Source organism: Kogia breviceps, chromosome X (genome assembly GCF_026419965.1).
Source record: "Kogia breviceps isolate mKogBre1 chromosome X, mKogBre1 haplotype 1, whole genome shotgun sequence".
NCBI classification, from domain to species: Eukaryota; Metazoa; Chordata; class Mammalia; order Artiodactyla; family Physeteridae; genus Kogia; species Kogia breviceps.
In genome coordinates this window covers 71,786,843-71,806,625 of record NC_081330.1, presented here as the reverse complement: position 1 = coordinate 71,806,625, position 19,783 = coordinate 71,786,843, and the positions used below count along the sequence as shown (strand labels likewise).

At 48.3% G+C, this 19,783-nt stretch overlaps 1 protein-coding gene across 1 annotated transcript; it reads right to left on the bottom strand.

Moving 5' to 3' along the window:
• Nucleotides 1-11,256: 11,256 nt before the first annotated feature.
• On the bottom strand, nucleotides 11,257-15,010 carry LOC131748121 (uncharacterized protein CXorf49 homolog). The gene is made up of 6 exons (XM_059050193.1): nucleotides 14,073-15,010; nucleotides 13,652-13,988; nucleotides 12,797-12,950; nucleotides 12,192-12,268; nucleotides 11,880-11,925; nucleotides 11,257-11,297 (listed from the first exon to the last, which is right to left on the bottom strand). Exons 1-6 carry the CDS (start codon nucleotides 15,008-15,010, stop codon nucleotides 11,257-11,259), a joined length of 1,593 nt encoding a protein of 530 aa, XP_058906176.1.
• Between the last annotated feature and the right edge of the window lie 4,773 nt (nucleotides 15,011-19,783).

The following is a 19,783-nucleotide window of genomic DNA, read 5'->3' as shown; positions in this document are numbered from 1 at the left end:
CAAACTATGCTTAGTGATTCTCTTAGGGTTCCCCCAGGCCCGGCCCGCTTCGGGCCCACCGAGGTGGAGGGGGCCGGTCTGAGCCGGCGGCGCATCCCCGCAGCTCTGGGTGTGCGCTCCTCGACCACCCGGACTCACCTGGAGGCCGGCCGACACGGCGGACACTTCGAAGGCGGCGTAGCTCTCCGGGGACGGGTACCTGCGGACGTCCAGCTCGTCCCGGACGGTCAGGTGCTGCAGGATGGCCTCCAAAGACTCCTCGGACAGGTCCAGGAGGTCTCTCGTGTCACCAGCTGGGGAGCCAGGTTGGCCTTCGCGGCCCCACAGCACCGGCCCTCGTGCTTCCAGCATCTCCCGCCCGGACTGGAAGCCCTCGGGCTCCGGGAAGCCGCCCCCCCACCTCGCGGCTCCGCGGTTCCCCGGGCTCGAGGCCTGGCTCATGGACACGCAGGACTGCGGGGCCAGCCGGGCAGACGCCGGCCCGGTCACCGCCCTCTGGGCCGAAATCCGTTCCCCACACAGACACCTCATCGGGGGAGCTCATGTCGCGACCCGGGCGGTCCCGGAACCCGGGCGACGGTCGATGGCCCGAGCCGCGGTCGCGGTCACGGCGGGCGAGGTGGGCAGCGCTCAGAGGGCAGCGTCAGCCACCTCAGGCGCTGCACGAGCTTGCCTCAAACGAAACGACGCGAGACTTTCCGCGCGCCTCACACGCCCGTGCCGCGGTCTCCTCATTGGTCCGGACCCCGCCAACCAGAGGGCGCCTTGTTTGCCCGCCCCCTCGGGGCCTAACCATTGAGCCCGAGGGCCTCTGGTTTGACCCCAAGTCCGCGGGTGGTCCGGGCAGTTGGCTGGTGAAGGGCATGGTAGGAGTGCCTCCCTCTGTCAAGCCTCTCGGCCCGCCTCCTCCTGTCCCGCCTCCCCTATCGGGTTAGAGTCACAGCTCTGAGCCTCCCTTTCCCATCTACAAAGGGGGTCGGTCGGGGAGTGAGGGTGCCAGCCTCTGGGTGTGGTGAGGATGAAACGTCACGATGGAGGCGCTGGACGCCTAGCAAGTGCCGAAAGCATTTGCCAGCCTCCCTTCCACCGCAAACCTCACGACCCAACAGGAGAATGGGCACAGGAGTCCCGCAGTCAGTGATCAGGGGTCGGCCAGAGAGCAAAGGGATCGTATATTCGTTCTGTAAGCTCTCTGTCTCAAGTGCTGCATCACATGTGGCTCAGCAAACGTTATTGGCGGGCGGGTTTGGCGGACTGACTGGGGTTGGCCTCGCTCCATCAGCCCTTCCCCCTCTCTGAGGCAAATTCAAAGAAGAGGAAATCGCAGTGGCCAGTTACACCCCCAAAGATGCTCCCCAACGCTGATCGTGGAGATGTGAACTAAAACTACGAATCGGGTATCACACACTAGGTTGACAACCTTCAAAGAGCTTAACCGTTCCGAGGGTGGGAGAGGTTAGGAGGAGCAAACCCCTGTGGCGGTGGTGCAAGAGATCCACTTGGGTGGTAATTTGGCAGAATCCATTGAAAGCAACTTAGTGCCAGCACGGACTCTGTGCCTGGCACTCTTCTAAGTGCTGGGCATAAATAATAGTGCATCCACCTGACCCGCCTAGAACTCTAGTACCAACTATTACCGGCCTCTTACCGGTGAGGAAACAGGCACTGAGAGGTTTAGCCCCTGGCGCAAGGTCATTCAGCTCGTGGGGATCAGTGGCAGGATTGAAAGCAATCAGTCTGACTCCAGAGTCCTTGCTTTGAGCCCAAGATCTTAAAACTGGAAGAAAAATAAAAGATCTCTTTCCTCTATGTTCCGGCAAGTCCGCTGCCTGGTACTTCTTCCGGAGACACACTGGTACCTGTAGTGTACAAGACCACATGCACCAGGGTTTTGGGGATGGGAAAAACTGGGAACACTCCAAATTCCCGTCAGTAAGGGAATGGATGAATGCAACGTGGCTTAGCATCCAGTAGCATAAAGCGTGACTGTCGAAAGGAATGCATCAGGCCATTCTCACAGCTTTCAAAAGCATCCTCCTGACTTCAAACTGCAAGTTGCAGAACGATGGCATCCCATACACATTAGTAAATGTTTTAAAATCCCACAGGAATCCTATCTAATGTTTGATCATCTTTGGGTGTATGTTTCAAGGTCTGAAAGATGGTTTTCACTAGATGTTAAAATTGTGGGATAGGTCCTAACAGGACCCAATAGGCTTATGGAACAAATTTATGGCCTTGGATCTCCCCAGATCGGTTAGGAAGGTGTACAATTGGTTTCCTTTTGGCTCAATGTCACCTCCAGGTAGCCTTGAAAACAGCTGCTGTCATCCTGCTTTCAATGTGGGCATGTTGGGTTCAATCAGTTTTCCAATGGTATGATTATTTGGCTGCAATATTTATTCCTTCAGTTGGAATAGAAGATATCATTACTCATATAGAGGCTTTAACAAAATTCACCCAGCAAGCTTTAAATGATAGTAACCAAGCCATTGTTTGCTCCGTTCAGAAATTTCCACGATGAGAAAAGCAGTCCTTCAGAATTGCATGGCCCTCAATATTCTAACAGCTTCCCAAGGGGGAGCTTATGCTATAATACATAGTGAATGTTGTGTTTTTATACCTGATGAGTCTTCTAATGCAACCCCCCCTTATGATGCGTATGAAAAATCAGATTTCCACTCTGAATGAGCCTCTTCCCAGTTTAAGGGAAATGCTAGGAAACTGGTTTGGTTCAAGAGGATATTGACTTAAATCTTTACTAATGATATTGTTCCTCCTATTGCCAACTTTGATTACAGTTTGTGTAACTTATAAAGGTTTAGTTTCTTGTTCTTTGCACTGTGTATCACCTGCTCCTACTAAGATAATGCTATCTAAACAACTGGAAACTATTGATCACATCTATAGTTCTCTTTATAAAATAATGGGCATGCACAATGCACATGCAAGGTAAAATTGGTGCAAGTCCTATTGGACAACTTGGAATTGACCGTTATTCCTTGCCAGACACCTTACTAGTACCACCCCCTAAAAGGAAAGAAGGAACCGGGCTATTAGGACCCAGCATCGAGGGACGTGATGGACCCAAGGGAGGTAAAGAACCACCCTAGCATTTAGGGACCAAATACTTGATCACCTAATGCTTTCTATTGAAAGATTAGTGATCAAAAGTGGAATTAATGAAATAAAATTATTTTCAGGCAGGACAAGAAAAATTTTACACATAAAATTCTCTCTCTGCCCATTTGAGACACTACCCCCTCCCCTTTAGTGTGATTTCTGCATCACATTATACAGTAACTTGATGCCCTTAAGAGATACAGGAATGCCCACATGCCAAAAAAAAATAATAATAAAAAAAGAAAAAGAAAGAAAGAAAAGAAATTTCCTCCTGGAACCAGCAAGGTAACTCCTTAAGAGATAACTTTCCTTTCTCAATCTCAATCAATGGGTCATTAATACCCACTACTCGCCTTGTTGGACTATGTAAACGATTGATATGCTACTTTGTCTCAAAACCTTATATAACGGTTTTACCTCCAATGGGTGGAACAGTCCTCAGAGTTTTCTGAAGATTGTCTCCCAGGTTATAGTCCTCAGGTTGGCTCAAATAAAAATTTCCATTTTTCTTAGGTTGGCTATTGATTATTTTTGGGGGACAACACAATGAAACCAAAAGATGGTTTTTAAGAAAGATAACAAATCACAAACCTTAGGCAGACTGACCGAGAAACAAAACAGAGATTCCTAAGGAATCACTAAAATCAGGACTGAAAAGGGAGACATCACCATTGAGCCTATTGAATTTTAAAAATTATAAGAAAATAGTATGAAAACATTTATAGCAACAAATTAGACACATATTTGCAATGAGAAAATTTGTAGGAGACACAAAGTTCAAAACAGACTCAATAATAGACAATCAATTAAATTAATAATGAAAAACCTTCCCACAATGATGCTCCTGTCCAGATGGCATCACTGCTGAATGCTGTCAAACATTTCAGATGGAAATAATAGCAACACTCCAGAAATTCTTCCAGAAAATAGAAGAGGAAGGAACACTTTCAAAATAGCTCTAGGAGGCCAATATTCCTGTAGTGTGAGCCTCTGACAGTTTTTTCTCTTAATTGTAATGCAAGTGCCTGACATTAAGCTTTTGATTGCTGAGGCACCACTACAAAGAGAGCCATATGGAAAAGAACAAATTGCCAGCTACACGACTAGGTAAAGAGCCAGGCCACCACACCCCTGAAGTTTCCTTTGTTTTAGAGATCTCTGATTGACTTAGATAACTGACCCTTTGGCTGCTTGTTTTTCCCTTCTTGTGCTTTACTTCCCATTCCGTTTTAAATTTATCAATAAAGAGTGAATCCGAGAAACCATAGGCCCATCCATCACTCTTGACCCCGATAAAAACATAACCCCAGGTCCCAGCTCTCTTTCTCCACCCACAAACTTTCTGTGTGGTCCAAGGCATGCCATGTACCCTCCAGAACTTGTGAGTAATAAACTTCGTCCCCTCAAAGTTTCCTAAAGGTTATTGCTGAGATGCCTCTTGCAATTATGATAAGAACCACAAGGGCTAGTTCAACCACAGCATTGGTTCTGAAAGGGGAAATATCTGTGGAGGCTCACCTTGGAGTCCAGGTGAGTGCCTCTGGGTATTTCTAGCTGACTGTATCACTATCGATTGGCTGAGACCAGCACAATTACCCTGATGCCCAAAACACACAAAGACATCCAAAATAAAGAAAATTGCATACCAATCTTTCTCGTGAATATAGATGACATAATCCTCAAGAGAATATTAACAAACTGAATTCAGAAACATATACAAAGGATTATATAGCATAACCTAGTGGGATTTCTTCTAGAAATACAAGGTTGGTTTAACATCTAAAAATCAATTTATGTAATACATTATTTTAAAAGAAGAAAGCCCTGAAACATTATCATATTAACTGACACAGAAACAGCATGTGACAAAATTCGACCACCTTTCATGATAAAAACAATAAAAAACTAGGAAGAGAAAGAAATTTCTTCGGCACGATAAAGGATATCTATGAAAAGCCTACAGCTAACATCATATTTAGTCGTGAAAGACTGCACGCTTTTCCCCTAAAGTCAGCAACAAAGACATGCTCACTGCTTTTATTCATCATTGCACTGGAAGTTTGAGCCAGTTCAAACAGGGAAGAAGGAGAACTAAAAGTCATCCAGATAGGAAATAGAAAAGGAAATGTTTAAATTCTCAGATGACATGATTTCATATGCAGAAAATACCAAGGAATCCACAAAAATGGATCTAATGGTAGAACTAATAAAGAAGTTCAACAGATCACACAATACAAGATTAATACATACAACAAAGGTTATTGCTATATACATGTAGCAAATAATCCAAAAATGAAATTAAGGAACACTTAATTCTAGTTACAATAGCATCAAAAGAATAAAATGCTTAGGCTTATATTCAACAAACCAAATGTAATATGGTTTGCACTGAGAAACACAGATTGATGCTTGCTGACAGAAATTAAAGATGATCTAAATTAATGGAAAGGCATTGCATGTTCATGGTTGTAAGACTCCATATTTATATGGTAATTCTCCCCAAATTGATAGACAGATTCAATTCAATCTCTATCGAAATTTCAGCAGGCTTTCTTTGTAGAAATTCACAGGCTCATCCAAAAATTCATATGGAAATGCAAAACAAAACAAAACAAAACAGAATATCCAAAACTACTTTGAAAAAGAACAAACCTGGAAGACTTCCACTTTCTGACTTCCAAACTTACTATAAAAATACCGATAATCAAGTTAGTGTGATACTGACATAGAGGTAGATCAATGGAACAGAATTGAGAGTTCAGAAATAAGAAACTCTCCTTATATTTATGGTCAATGAGTTTCAATTCAATGGGGAAAGGATCGTCTTTTCAACATGTGGTGCTGGTACAACCGAATATCATGCAAAAATACAAACTTAGAACCTTACTTTACAGCACACACAAAACTTACTGCAACATGGATCAGAGACTTAAAAGTAAAACCTACAACTATAATTCTGTTCAAAGAAACCCTAGGAGAAAAATCTTTGTACACATGAGATGGGCAATGATTCCGTAGATACAACACCAAAGGCATGATCCATAAAAGAAAAACTTGATGAATTGCACTTCATCAAAATTTAAAACATTTATGCCTCAGAAGGCACTATTCAGAAAATGAAAAGACAAGGTACAGACTGGGAGAAAACATTGGAAAGTCACAGAGCTAACAAAGAACTTGTATCCAGAATAAAGAATAAGAATAGTAAATAAATAAGCAAATGAGCCCATTAAAAATTGGGTAAAAGATTTGTACAGACATTTCACCCGAGAAGGTAAAGAAATGGTTAATAAGCATATGAAAGGATGTTCAGAACCACTAATCAGTGGGGAAATATACATCAAAACCATAACGAGATGCCATGTTGCAAAAACAATAGGATGGCTATAATCCAAAATACAGATAATAACAAATATTTGGACTTGGAGCAATTAGAAACCTCATACACTTCTGGTGATAATGTAAAATAGTTGAATCTCTTTGGAAAATATTCTGGTGTTTTCTTAAATAGTTCAGCATAGAATTCCCATATGATCCACGATGCCCATTCCTAGGGATCTACCTAAGAGAACTGAAAACCTATGTTCACACAAAAACTCATGAACTCAAAATGTATATGAATACGCTTAACAGCATTTAGTTTGGGAATAGTATCCATAATATTCCCAAACTAAACAGAACCCAAATGCCCATAAACTGATGAATGTATAAATAAAACGTGGTATATCCGTACCATGGAATACTATTTGGCAATAAAAATAAATGAAGTACTGATACATGCTACAACATGGGTGAACCTCGAAAACGTTATATTAAGTGAAAGAAGCCAGACAAAAAGTTCTATATATTGTGTGATTCCATTTATACAAAATTTCCTCAATAGGCAAATCCTAGAGACAGAAGGTAGTTTATTACCTGCCTGTAGGGCTGGGGGTGGGTTGGCGGGTTGGGGGTGATGGCTGAGGGATACAGGGCATCTTCTTGGGCTAACAAAAATATCCTCAAAATTGATTGTGATAGATGCACAACTGTGAATATACGAAAAGCCATTGAATAAGGCATTTTATTTTTATTGCAAAAACATAATATGAAACGTCCCTTATTAACAAATTTTTTAGTGTACAGTGTTGTTAGCTGTATGAACATTGGTGTAATCAGATCTCTGGAATCCTTCATCTTGCATGACTGCAAATCTATACTCATTGAACAACAACTCCCCATTTCCCCCTCCCCCAAGCCCTTGGCAACCAGGATCCTACTTTCTGCTTCTAAGAGTTTGACTACTTTAGAAACCCCATATAAGTGGAAACAGGTAGTATTTGTCCTTTGTGAGTGGCTTACTTCACTTAGTATAATATCCTCAAAGTTCATCCATACTACAGCATATAGCAAGATTTCCTTCTCTTTAAAGGCTGAATAATATTCTGTTATATGTATACGTTATATATACCACCTTTTATCCATTCACCTGTTGACAGATATTTAGGTTGTTTTCATCTCTTGGCTCTTGTGAATAATGGTGCAATGAACACGGGAGTGCAATAATCTATGCAAGGCCCTGATTTCAATTATTTTGTAACGTAAGTGTAAATATACAGAAGTGGGAATGCTGGATCATATGGGAGTTCTATTTTTATATTTTTAGGAACTTCCATACTGTTTTCCGTGGCGGGTGCACCATTTTACACTCCCACCCTGACACTGCAGTGTCATAATGTACTTTTTACATTTTCAAAAATAATATGGGTTCATTGAAATTAATTTACATACAAGGTCTCAGAGTCTCTATGAACACATTCTGTTATGCAACCACCAATACAATCAAAATAACAAACATCTTCATCAGCCTCAGAATTGCTTCATGCTCTTTGGTAGTTTAACCCCTTGTCTCAACCCCCAGACCCAGGCAACCACCAATCTGTTTTCTGTCCCTATAGTTCGGCCTTCTCAAGAATGTGAAGTAAATGGGAGCAGGCAGTATGTAGACTTATCCATTTGGATTCCTACACAGAAGAGGACATATAGGGGACTTCTGGATGTGCAATGTACTCTTCTGTCACCTGGGCATAATGACATGGGTTGTTCCGTTCATAATTATTGGTCAGATTGAGAGCTTATGCTCTCTACCATGTGTTTATGTATAGTGTCTTTTATCTTTGGAAGGGTTATTTTCTTAAATAGCAGTTGTAAATCCTTTAAAAGAAAGTGAATGATCGCTGTAAAAGTCAGGCTGGCAGATACCTCAAGAGGACTAGGGAGGGGGAAGTGATTGGCTTGGAACAAAAGGGAGGTCCAAAACTACTGGTCTGTCCTCCATCTGCATCTGAGCGGTACTTACCAGGACTTCAACAGTGCACAAGCACAGGGGGCCACCAAGCACACTGCAGTCATTTGAATGCTGCACCCTGGAATCACGCAGGGGCGGTCCACATGGCAAGCCTGGCAGCCCCAATGTGCCTGGCCGAACGTGGCCAATGCAGGTGAGAGTCTCCCCACCTTAATTCAGCTGAGTAGCAGCCTTTATTGCATCTGCAAGCTTAACCCCCTGTTGCCATGCAAGGTAACTTATAAGCCAACAGCAGGGATTAGGATTTGGACACCTTTGGGCATGATTACTCTGCCCACCACACCCAGCTCCCTCTCCAGGGCTCACCGACACCTACCTTCTTTGTTTGTGTCAGTTCCCCCCAAGAGTCCAGAGAGAGCAGTTGGCCTGTGATTGGGCTGGTGCTGGTGCGGAGTGGGTGGGCTGGGGAGGGGGCATCTTCCCAGTAATTGGGCAGGGAGCAGAAGCAGGCAGGACGGGGCCTAGGGCTCTCCAGGCCAGCCGCCACTGTCTCCCAGGCTGGAAAAGGGGCTTGAGGGGAAAGGCAAATGGGGTGAACTGGATGAGGGCGGGGTCCTGACCTCCTCCTACCCACGGGGGCCCAGGTGTATGACCTGCCACTATTTCCCTCTGGAACTGGAAAGCTCAGGGCCCAAGCCACAGCCTGTGATATATACACGTTGCCAGCAACATTTTTCTGCGGTAGTTGGTCAGAACATGGAACAGAGAGATTGTGTGCTCAGTGGAGGGAAGGGAGGCAGGGAAAATGCATCCCCAAGGGTTGAGGTCACGCCTTCCCATGTCGCCTCCCTTTCAACAAGCTTCTGTGTTTCCTCACCCTGGTGACCACAGCCCCGTGACCCCCTCTGCCGACAGGCGGTGCTGCTGCTGCTGCTGCTGCTGGACTTCTCCCCGGGCACAAGTTGCCTGCACGTCTCGGTGGGCAGAAACCTCAGCTGGAAGGTCTCTGACAAACTTAGTCACTCAGACAGCAGCGAGATGCGCTACACCGCCAAGCAATAACCACTGGATCAGGTTCAGGGTCAAAGCCGTAAACTAAGCAGTCCAGCCCACCTTCTCCAGGGACGGGTTGGAGTGGAAGGATTCAGTCCCACGAACGTTCTTTTCTGACCCTGAGGTCTGTGACTGTCCCATCCCACATGTGGTCTGTCCACCTGAGCTCATGCCATGAACTCTGGAAGCGAGTCAGGGTGAGAATGTGGGGGAAGGCTGGACCCAAGTGCTCCCCATTGTCCAGGTGCAGTCACTCCTGACTTCTCATCCTCACTGCGCCCATCCTGCCCCTGTCCCGGGTAGCTCTTGTTGGGTGGTCTCATATATGGGTCCCCTGATTCTAAGATGAGCTACTCTGAGGAGCCACCCTTCCCAATCTCATTCCATCCACACCCACAGTAGTTGCCAGGCATCATAGGATCACAGAGTAGGATCGACAGCCTCCTCCAGCGAATCGCACATTTTGAGCATCCCGACACCCTGTCATGGGGGTTGGTGACTTCTGCATCACCCCCGTCCTATGTTTTGGGAATTTAACGACAACCCTTGAACAAAACAGATCCGACCCTTGCTGATGCCCATTCAATGCCTTACAGAACCCGGACCAGCCTCTACTCCTTTGACTGCCTGAATCACCTCTTTCTCCCTCAAGGGTGATTATCCCTGATTACTTTTAGTCACACACAGGGACACACAGTCACCAACCTTGAATGTCCTCTCTACCATCATACCCCCTTTTGTGTAGTAAAACACCGGTCTTTCGGGAAGGGGGTCAGGCAGAACCACCCTCGCCTCACTCAAACACAAATCTGTCCCTCTGAGTCTCAGGCTGGTACAGCCCTGGGTCCTGGCTGAGGGAAGGAAGTGCTCCCCAACCTCCAGTGAGGGGGAAGTCGAACATGGAGTTCAGAGTCAATCTCGTGTGTCCTAAAGAGGCAGTCTGGGAGATTGAGCTGGCACATGGAAGTATCATTCCCAGGAAAATCTGTGTCATGGGGCTGGTGGAAGAGCATTTGACGGGGACCATGCAAGAACACAGACCTACTAACCACGCTTGCCATAGAAGCTGACGGGCCAATTTCCACTCAAGGGTATAGAGACGACCAGGCTGGAGGAGGGTGGTCAGCTGGCTCGGGCAGGGAGAATGTGAAAGCTTCCAGGTTGGAGCTCTGCAAGGGGGTCATGAGTTCCTGCTGATGGCGAGGGGGAATGGCAGAGATGAATGGGAACCGCCAGACCCCAAAGGAGGAGGGGGGTTTGGAGAGGACTAGAAGAGGGCCTTCGGGGGAAAGGGAGGACGTGCCAATGTGGCCAGGCAGAGCACACACAGGACCCACACCTCAAGGCACTCTGCTGGCTTGACTGCAGGGATGGTAGCAGAGGCTGGCCCAGAGTCCCCACCACAGGATGCCAGAGATACTGCTGTGGAAAAGGCTCTGACGTGGAGCAGCACCCCGCCCCGGCCCCCTACCCCGACCCCTACCCCTACCCCTCCAGAGAGAAGGCAGAACACAGAATGTGACAGGTACTTTAATTGGAAACTGCTGGGAAACTGGAGCGGGGCGGGGGCAAAACCACGGGGAGAGGAAGCCCTAGCTGAGGCAGAACACGAGGGAACGAGCCTGGCCACAGCTCCCGGGCCCCAAAGGTACCAGCTGCTCCTCTTGCAGGAAGACGCTGGGCTCAACCTGTGAAACAGCAGAGTCACGGAAGAGCCTCAAGCCAGGGCCAGCCCCCAGCCCTGCTCAACAGCCAGGACTGTGGGAAGGGGTACGGTATGTGTAACACTCACTTCAAAGGCTCTGGAACTTGTCAGCCAGGTACTGCACGGTGGCTGCAACAGGGACAGGCATTAGCAGGTGCTCCAGACAGAGGGATATCGAAGCCCGTCCCCCTATCCCCGTCAGGAACCGCCTAGCCCTGCAACCTCAAACCCCCTCCAGACCCGATGCAAAGAGCTCTGGGCCTGATCACTCCCCACCACCCAAACTGAATGTGGAACCGGTTCCTAAAGGGAAACAAAATGTGCCAGCAGTTCTCATGCTGTGGGCCGTGCCACAACCAGTCAGAACTCACCACACACACAAACAAACAATCCAACAAGAACCTGAGAAGCCACACCAAGCAGCAGTTCAAGGGAAAAATCAACGAGGCATCTCTAAAAGTCCTATCAGAAGGAGATCCCCTAGGACTGGTCTGGTTGGCAAAGTGTGCAAGCAGTCCAGACAGTACTCTGCTACTTGTACACAAGCCCAGCTGTACATGCACAGCTGGCTCCAGGGCCAGGCCTGCTAGCTTCTCCTCCCCACAGGGATGTGGGTCCCTGCGAGGCCCACTGCACCTGTAGCCCACCCCCATCCCAGTGCCCACCTGGTTCTGCACTAAAACACCGCTCTCCGTCCCTGGTTCCTCATACCAAGTTGCTCCTTAAGGTCGTCTATTTCTCTCTGTAGCGTGAGACACTAGGCCAGCAGACACAGGAGGAAGAGAAATGATTAGTATACTCTGGCCTCCTCTCTCCTCCACCTTCTCCTCTGCCCTGGCGCCTCCATCCCAAAGCCCGGTGGCTAGACTGGCAAGGGCTCCTCAGTGGAGAGGAGGTGGGCTCCCTCCGTGGGGTACGTGATGGGGGCAGGGGAGGGGAGGCCCACACATGTCAGTTGAACTTGGACCCAGATCCCACCCTCGAGTTTGGGCCTGCATTTCCAGGAGCAAGGGGAAGCATTACCCAAGTACAGCACGGCATTCCCAGTGGCTGTTGCTGCGTTTCCGGTCTTGGAGGATGGTCAAGTGGCTCCAGGTCACCTGAGAGGGAAAGAACACACATTCCAGCTTCCCAGGCTCCCAGTGAGGTGGAAAGGGCCAAGCGGGGTCTAACATGAGGTGAGGCAGCACCACCCTCCACTAGCAACCAGCCGCCCCTTCTCTGCCCAGCAGCCCAAACCTTCTCTCTGGGCCTGCCTCCCCTGTTCCCCGGGGCAGCCATTTCGCCACTGTGGTCCCCAAAGACTGTGGCTCTGGATTCGACCCTCCCAGAGCTGCAGCCACAGCCAGCACGTGGGAGAGCAATGTGGGCGAACAGGACTTAACAGGAAAGGCTGTTCCCCTGCAAGTCTACACCCGCAGCAGCTGATTGGGGCACCGCCACCCATCACCCCGGCCACACAAACCCCACACAGACGATGATGTGGCTCAAGGACAGCCCTGCTAGCACCCCGTCTCCTGTGGGAGAAGCCGCCTGGGAGCAAGGCTGTGCCCCCAGCAGAGACAGAGCCAGAGGTTTCTCTGCTCAACCCCTCTCCCCTCCCCTCATATCAAACCCATGACACTCACCTGAGGGGGCAGGCACCCTGGGCATGACTTCTCCCTGGTTCAGGGCCAAGGGCTCTGAGTTTCCTGGATCTTGAGGGCCTCTGGTGTTGAGGTCGCCACGGCTGTCTTTTCCACGATGCACGCGTGGAGATGTCCCTGGCCTGTGAGTTGGCAGCTGAAACAAAAATTTCTCACCGATTTGGACTAAGCATGTGTGTGTGTGTGTGTTTCTGTGTGTGTGTGTGTGTGTGTGTGTGTGTGTGAGAGAGAGAGAGAGAGAGAGAGACAGAGAGAGACAGAGAGAGTGAGAGAGAGAGAGATAGACAGAGACAGAGACAGAGTTGTGTGATTCTGGCCCGGGTGAGGCAGGGAATTGGGAAGGGAATTGAAAGGCTGATCTCATTAGCACTTTCTCCCTCAGTCAGCCCCAGGCCAGCAGACAGAGCTGACCTAGGGACAACAGTGAGGCACTGAGAAAGCCCAGGCCCCCTGCAAGGAAGGTCTGGGGAACAGCTAGAAAGTAGGATTCAGGAAGCTGGTGAGTCTAAATACTGAGGCTTTTCGGGGAAGCTTTGAAGGGATCCCCCGACTCAATTCAGCTACCAGCCCCCCCTTCCATCCCAGCCCCAGTCTCGCACAGGAGGCTGGAAACAGGCCATGGGTGGAGAACCGGGCCCAGCACACCCGAAGTGCTACCTTCGTGTTTGTCCCTAGTAAAAGGAGCCCGATCTGGCATCTTAATGACCCAGTGACCGAGGGGCACCCAATGACGACACCTGAGGGATGGACAGAACCAGCCTGGGTGAAGACTTGTGTCCTGGGGGCGCTGGGAGGCAGGGGAAGAGTGGGGAGAGAGGAGGAGCAGGGCCTACTCACTTGGCCCTTTGGGGCTGGGTCTCTAGTTGGGTCCGTATCTTCTCCCGCCACCGCCTCAGACTCCCGTGCCCGCTTGGCCACGGATTGCTTCCCAGCGCTGGTGTGTTTGGACTGTTTGGTTCCTGAAGGGACCGAGCTATACTTCTTGGATCTCACAAGCAGCGGAATACGAGAGATATGGGGCAAGGTGACCGGTTCCAGGGGCGTTGCTGAGATTCGCTGCTCCCCGGAAGGGAAGGTTCTCCCCAGGGCAAGTTTGGAGGCTCCCCCGAGGGATTTCTCTTCCTGGGCCCCCTTCTTCCTAGGAGTGACCCGCGGCAGGCCACCTGCAGCAGCATCAGCAGCATCAGCAGCAGCAGCAGCAGCGTAAGCAGCAGCAGCAGCAGCGGCAGCAGCAGAAGCAGCAGCAGCAGCAGCAGAAGCAGCAGCAGCATCAGAAGCAGCAGCTCCCGGATAGCTGGGCTTGCTGCCCACCTTCGCCCGGAGCACGCTCTGCATTTTCTTAGGGGAAGAGATGCCCTGCTCTCCCACGCCCTGCCTTTCCACAACCGCAGGGAGTCCTCGCGGAGTGGAGAACAGGGAAGAGCCTGGCATGTGAAGGAAATTCTCCCTGACTTGGAAATTCGAGTGTCTGGGAGTGTCCCCGGGATCCTCGGGGCTACTGGGCTCGGCCTGGCCTCCTGCTCCGGGATAAGTGCTCACTGTCATCCACTGTGCCTCACTGAACTCATCTGAGGACTCGGGGTCGGACAGCAGCCAGGCCAGGCCTTCCGCGGAGAGCCGCTGGCGATCCGCAGCCACGTTCAACCTACGCTTAGTGATTCTCTTAGGGTTCCCCCAGGCCCGGCCCGCTTCGGGCCCACCGAGGTGGAGGGGGCCGGTCTGAGCCGGCGGCGCATCCCCACAGCTCTGGGTGCGCGCTCCTCCACCACCGGGACTCGCCTCGAGGCCGGCCAACAGGGCGGGCACTTCGAAGGCGGTGCAGCTCTCCGGGGACGGGTACGTGCGGACGTCCAGCTCGTCCCGGAAGGTCAGGTGCTGCAGGATGGCCTCCAAAGACTCCTCGGACAGGTCCAGGAGGTCCCTCTTGTCACCAGCTGGGGAGCCAGGTCGGCCTTCGCGGCCCCACAGCACCGGCCCTCGCGCTTCCAGCATCTCCCGCTCCGACTGGAAGCCCTCGGGCTCCGGGAAGCCGCCCCCGCCCTCGCCGCTCCGCGGCTCCCCGGGCTCGGGGCCTGGCTCGCGGCCTGGCTCGGGGCCCCGCGGGACTGCGGGGCCGGCCGGGCAGACGCCGGCCCGCTCCCCGCCCTCTGGGCCGAAATCCGTTCCCCACACAGACACCTCATCGGGGGAGCTCATGTCGCGACCCGGGCGGTCCCGGAACCGGGGCGACGGTCGATGGCCCGAGCCGCGGTCGCGGTCACGGCGGGCGAGGTGGGCAGCGCTCAGAGGGCAGCGTCAACCACCTCAGGCGCTGCACGAGCTCGCCTCAAACGAAACGACGCGAGACTTTCCGCGCGCCTCACACGCCCGTGCCGCGGTCTCCTCATTGGTCCGGACCCCGCCAACCAGAGGGCGCCTTGTTTGCCCGCCCCCTCGGGGCCTAACCATTGGTGGTCCGGGCAGTTGGCTGGTGAAGGGCATGGTAGGAGTGCCTCCCTCTGTCAAGCCTCTCGGCCCGCCTCCTCCTGTCCCGCCTCCCCTATCGGGTTAGAGTCACAGCTCTGAGCCTCCCTTTCCCATCTACAAAGGGGGTCGGTCGGGGAGTGAGGGTGCCAGCCTCTGGGTGTGGTGAGGATGAAACGTCACGATGGAGGCGCTGGACGCCTAGCAAGTGCCGAAAGCATTTGCCAGCCTCCCTTCCACCGCAAACCTCACGACCCAACAGGAGAATGGGCACAGGAGTCCCGCAGTCAGTGATCAGGGGTCGGCCAGAGAGCAAAGGGATCGTATATTCGTTCTGTAAGCTCTCTGTCTCAAGTGCTGCATCACATGTGGCTCAGCAAACGTTATTGGCAGGCGGGTTTAGGGGATAGACTTTGGTTGGCCTCGCTCCATCAGCCCTTCCCCCTCTCTGAGGCAAATTCAAAGAGGAAATCGCAGTGGCCAGTTACACCCCCAAAGATGCTCCCCAACGCTGATCGTGGAGATGTGAACTAAAACTACGAATCGGGTATCACACACTAGGTTGACAGCCTTCAAAGAGCTTAACCGTTCCGAGGGTGGGAGAGGTTAGGAGGAGCAAACCCCTGTGGCGGTGGTGCAAGAGATCCATTTGGGTGGTAATTCGGCAGAATCCATTGAAAGCAACTTAGTGCCAGCACGGACTCTGTGCCTGGCACTCTTCTAAGTGCTGGGCATAAATAGTAATGCATCCACCTGACCCGCCTAGAACTCTAGTACCAACTATTACTGGCCTCTTACTGGTGAGGAAACAGGCACTGAGAGGTTTAGCCCCTGGCGCAAGGTCATTCAGCTCGTGGGGATCAGTGGCAGGATTGAAAGCAATCAGTCTGACTCCAGAGTCCTTGCTTTGAGCCCAAGATCTTAAAACTGGAAGAAAAATAAAAGATCTCTTTCCTCTATGTTCCGGCAAGTCCGCTGCCTGGTACTTCTTCCGGAGACACACTGGTACCTGTAGTGTACAAGACCACATGCACCAGGGTTTTGGGGATGGGAAAAACTGGGAACACTCCAAATTCCCGTCAGTAAGGGAATGGATGAATGCAACGTGGCTTAGCATCCAGTAGCATAAAGCGTGACTGTCGAAAGGAATGCATCAGGCCATTCTCACAGCTTTCAAAAGCATCCTCCTGACTTCAAACTGCAAGTTGCAGAACGATGGCATCCCATACACATTAGTAAATGTTTTAAAATCCCACAGGAATCCTATCTAATGTTTGATCATCTTTGGGTGTATGTTTCAAGGTCTGAAAGATGGTTTTCACTAGATGTTAAAATTGTGGGATAGGTCCTAACAGGACCCAATAGGCTTATGGAACAAATTTATGGCCTTGGATCTCCCCAGATCGGTTAGGAAGGTGTACAATTGGTTTCCTTTAGGCTCAATGTCACCTCCAGGTAGCCTTGAAAACAGCTGGTGACATTCTGCTTTCAATGTGGGCATGTTGGGTTCAATCAGTTTTCCAATGGTATGATTATTTGGCTGCAATATTTATTCCTTCAGTTGGAATAGAAGATATCATTACTCATATAGAGGCTTTAACAAAATTCACCCAGCAAGCCTTAAATGATAGTAACCAAGCCATTGTTTGCTCCGTTCAGAAATTTCCACGATGAGAAAAGCAGTCCTTCAGAATTGCATGGCCCTCAATATTCTAACAGCTTCCCAAGGGGGAGCTTATGCTATAATACATAGTGAATGTTGTGTTTTTATACCTGATGAGTCTTCTAATGCAACCCCCCCTTATGATGCGTATGAAAAATCAGATTTCCACTCTGAATGAGCCTCTTCCCAGTTTAAGGGAAATGCTAGGAAACTGGTTTGGTTCAAGAGGATATTGACTTAAATCTTTACTAATGATATTGTTCCTCCTATTGCCAACTTTGATTACAGTTTGTGTAACTTATAAAGGTTTAGTTTCTTGTTTTTTGCACTGTGTATCACCTGCTCCTACTAAGATAATGCTATCTAAACAAATGGAAACTATTGATCACATCTATGGTTCTCTATATAAAATAATGGGCATGCACAATGCACATGCAAGGTAAAATTGGTGCAAGTCCTATTGGACAACTTGGAATTGACCGTTATTCCTTGCCAGACACCTTACTAGTACCACCCCCTAAAAGGAAAGAAGGAACCGGGCTATTAGGACCCAGCATCGAGGGACGTGATGGACCCAAGGGAGGTAAAGAACCACCCTAGCATTTAGGGACCAAATACTTGATCACCTAATGCTTTCTATTGAAAGATTAGTGATCAAAAGTGGAATTAATGAAATAAAATTATTTTCAGGCAGGACAAGAAAAATTTTACACATAAAATTCTCTCTCTGCCCATTTGAGACACTACCCCCTCCCCTTTAGTGTGATTTCTGCATCACATTATACAGTAACTTGATGCCCTTAAGAGATACAGGAATGCCCACATGCCAAAAAAAAATAATAATAAAAAAAGAAAAAGAAAGAAAGAAAAGAAATTTCCTCCTGGAACCAGCAAGGTAACTCCTTAAGAGATAACTTTCCTTTCTCAATCTCAATCAATGGGTCATTAATACCCACTACTCGCCTTGTTGGACTATGTAAACGATTGATATGCTACTTTGTCTCAAAACCTTATATAACGGTTTTACCTCCAATGGGTGGAACAGTCCTCAGAGTTTTCTGAAGATTGTCTCCCAGGTTATAGTCCTCAGGTTGGCTCAAATAAAAATTTCCATTTTTCTTAGGTTGGCTATTGATTATTTTTGGGGGACAACACAATGAAACCAAAAGATGGTTTTTAAGAAAGATAACAAATCACAAACCTTAGGCAGACTGACCGAGAAACAAAACAGAGATTCCTAAGGAATCACTAAAATCAGGACTGAAAAGGGAGACATCACCATTGAGCCTATTGAATTTTAAAAATTATAAGAAAATAGTATGAAAACATTTATAGCAACAAATTAGACACATATTTGCAATGAGAAAATTTGTAGGAGACACAAAGTTCAAAACAGACTCAATAATAGACAATCAATTAAATTAATAATGAAAAACCTTCCCACAATGATGCTCCTGTCCAGATGGCATCACTGCTGAATGCTGTCAAACATTTCAGATGGAAATAATAGCAACACTCCAGAAATTCTTCCAGAAAATAGAAGAGGAAGGAACACTTTCAAAATAGCTCTAGGAGGCCAATATTCCTGTAGTGTGAGCCTCTGACAGTTTTTTCTCTTAATTGTAATGCAAGTGCCTGACATTAAGCTTTTGATTGCTGAGGCACCACTACAAAGAGAGCCATATGGAAAAGAACAAATTGCCAGCTACACGACTAGGTAAAGAGCCAGGCCACCACACCCCTGAAGTTTCCTTTGTTTTAGAGATCTCTGATTGACTTAGATAACTGACCCTTTGGCTGCTTGTTTTTCCCTTCTTGTGCTTTACTTCCCATTCCGTTTTAAATTTATCAATAAAGAGTGAATCCGAGAAACCATAGGCCCATCCATCACTCTTGACCCCGATAAAAACATAACCCCAGGTCCCAGCTCTCTTTCTCCACCCACAAACTTTCTGTGTGGTCCAAGGCATGCCATGTACCCTCCAGAACTTGTGAGTAATAAACTTCGTCCCCTCAAAGTTTCCTAAAGGTTATTGCTGAGATGCCTCTTGCAATTATGATAAGAACCACAAGGGCTAGTTCAACCACAGCATTGGTTCTGAAAGGGGAAATGTCTGTGGGGGCTCGCCTTGGAGTCCAGGTGAGTGCCTCCGGGTATTTCTAGCTGACAGTATCACTATCGATTGGCTGAGACCAGCACAATTACCCTGATGCCCAAAACACACAAAGACATCCAAAATAAAGAAAATTGCATACCAATCTTTCTCGTGAATATAGATGACATAATCCTCAAGAGAATATTAACAAACTGAATTCAGAAACATATACAAAGGATTATATAGCATAACCTAGTGGGATTTCTTCTAGAAATACAAGGTTGGTTTAACATCTAAAAATCAATTTATGTAATACATTATTTTAAAAGAAGAAAGCCCTGAAACATTATCATATTAACTGACACAGAAACAGCATGTGACAAAATTCGACCACCTTTCATGATAAAAACAATAAAAAACTAGGAAGAGAAAGAAATTTCTTCGGCACGATAAAGGATATCTATGAAAAGCCTACAGCTAACATCATATTTAGTCGTGAAAGACTGCACGCTTTTCCCCTAAAGTCAGCAGCAAAGACATGCTCACTACTTTTATTCATTATTGCACTGGAAGTTTGAGCCAGTTCAAACAGGGAAGAAGGAGAACTAAAAGTCATCCAGATAGGAAATAGAAAAGGAAATGTTTAAATTCTCAGATGACATGATTTCATATGCAGAAAATCCCAAGGAATCCACAAAAATGGATCTAATGGTAGAACTAATAAAGAAGTTCAACAGATCACACAAT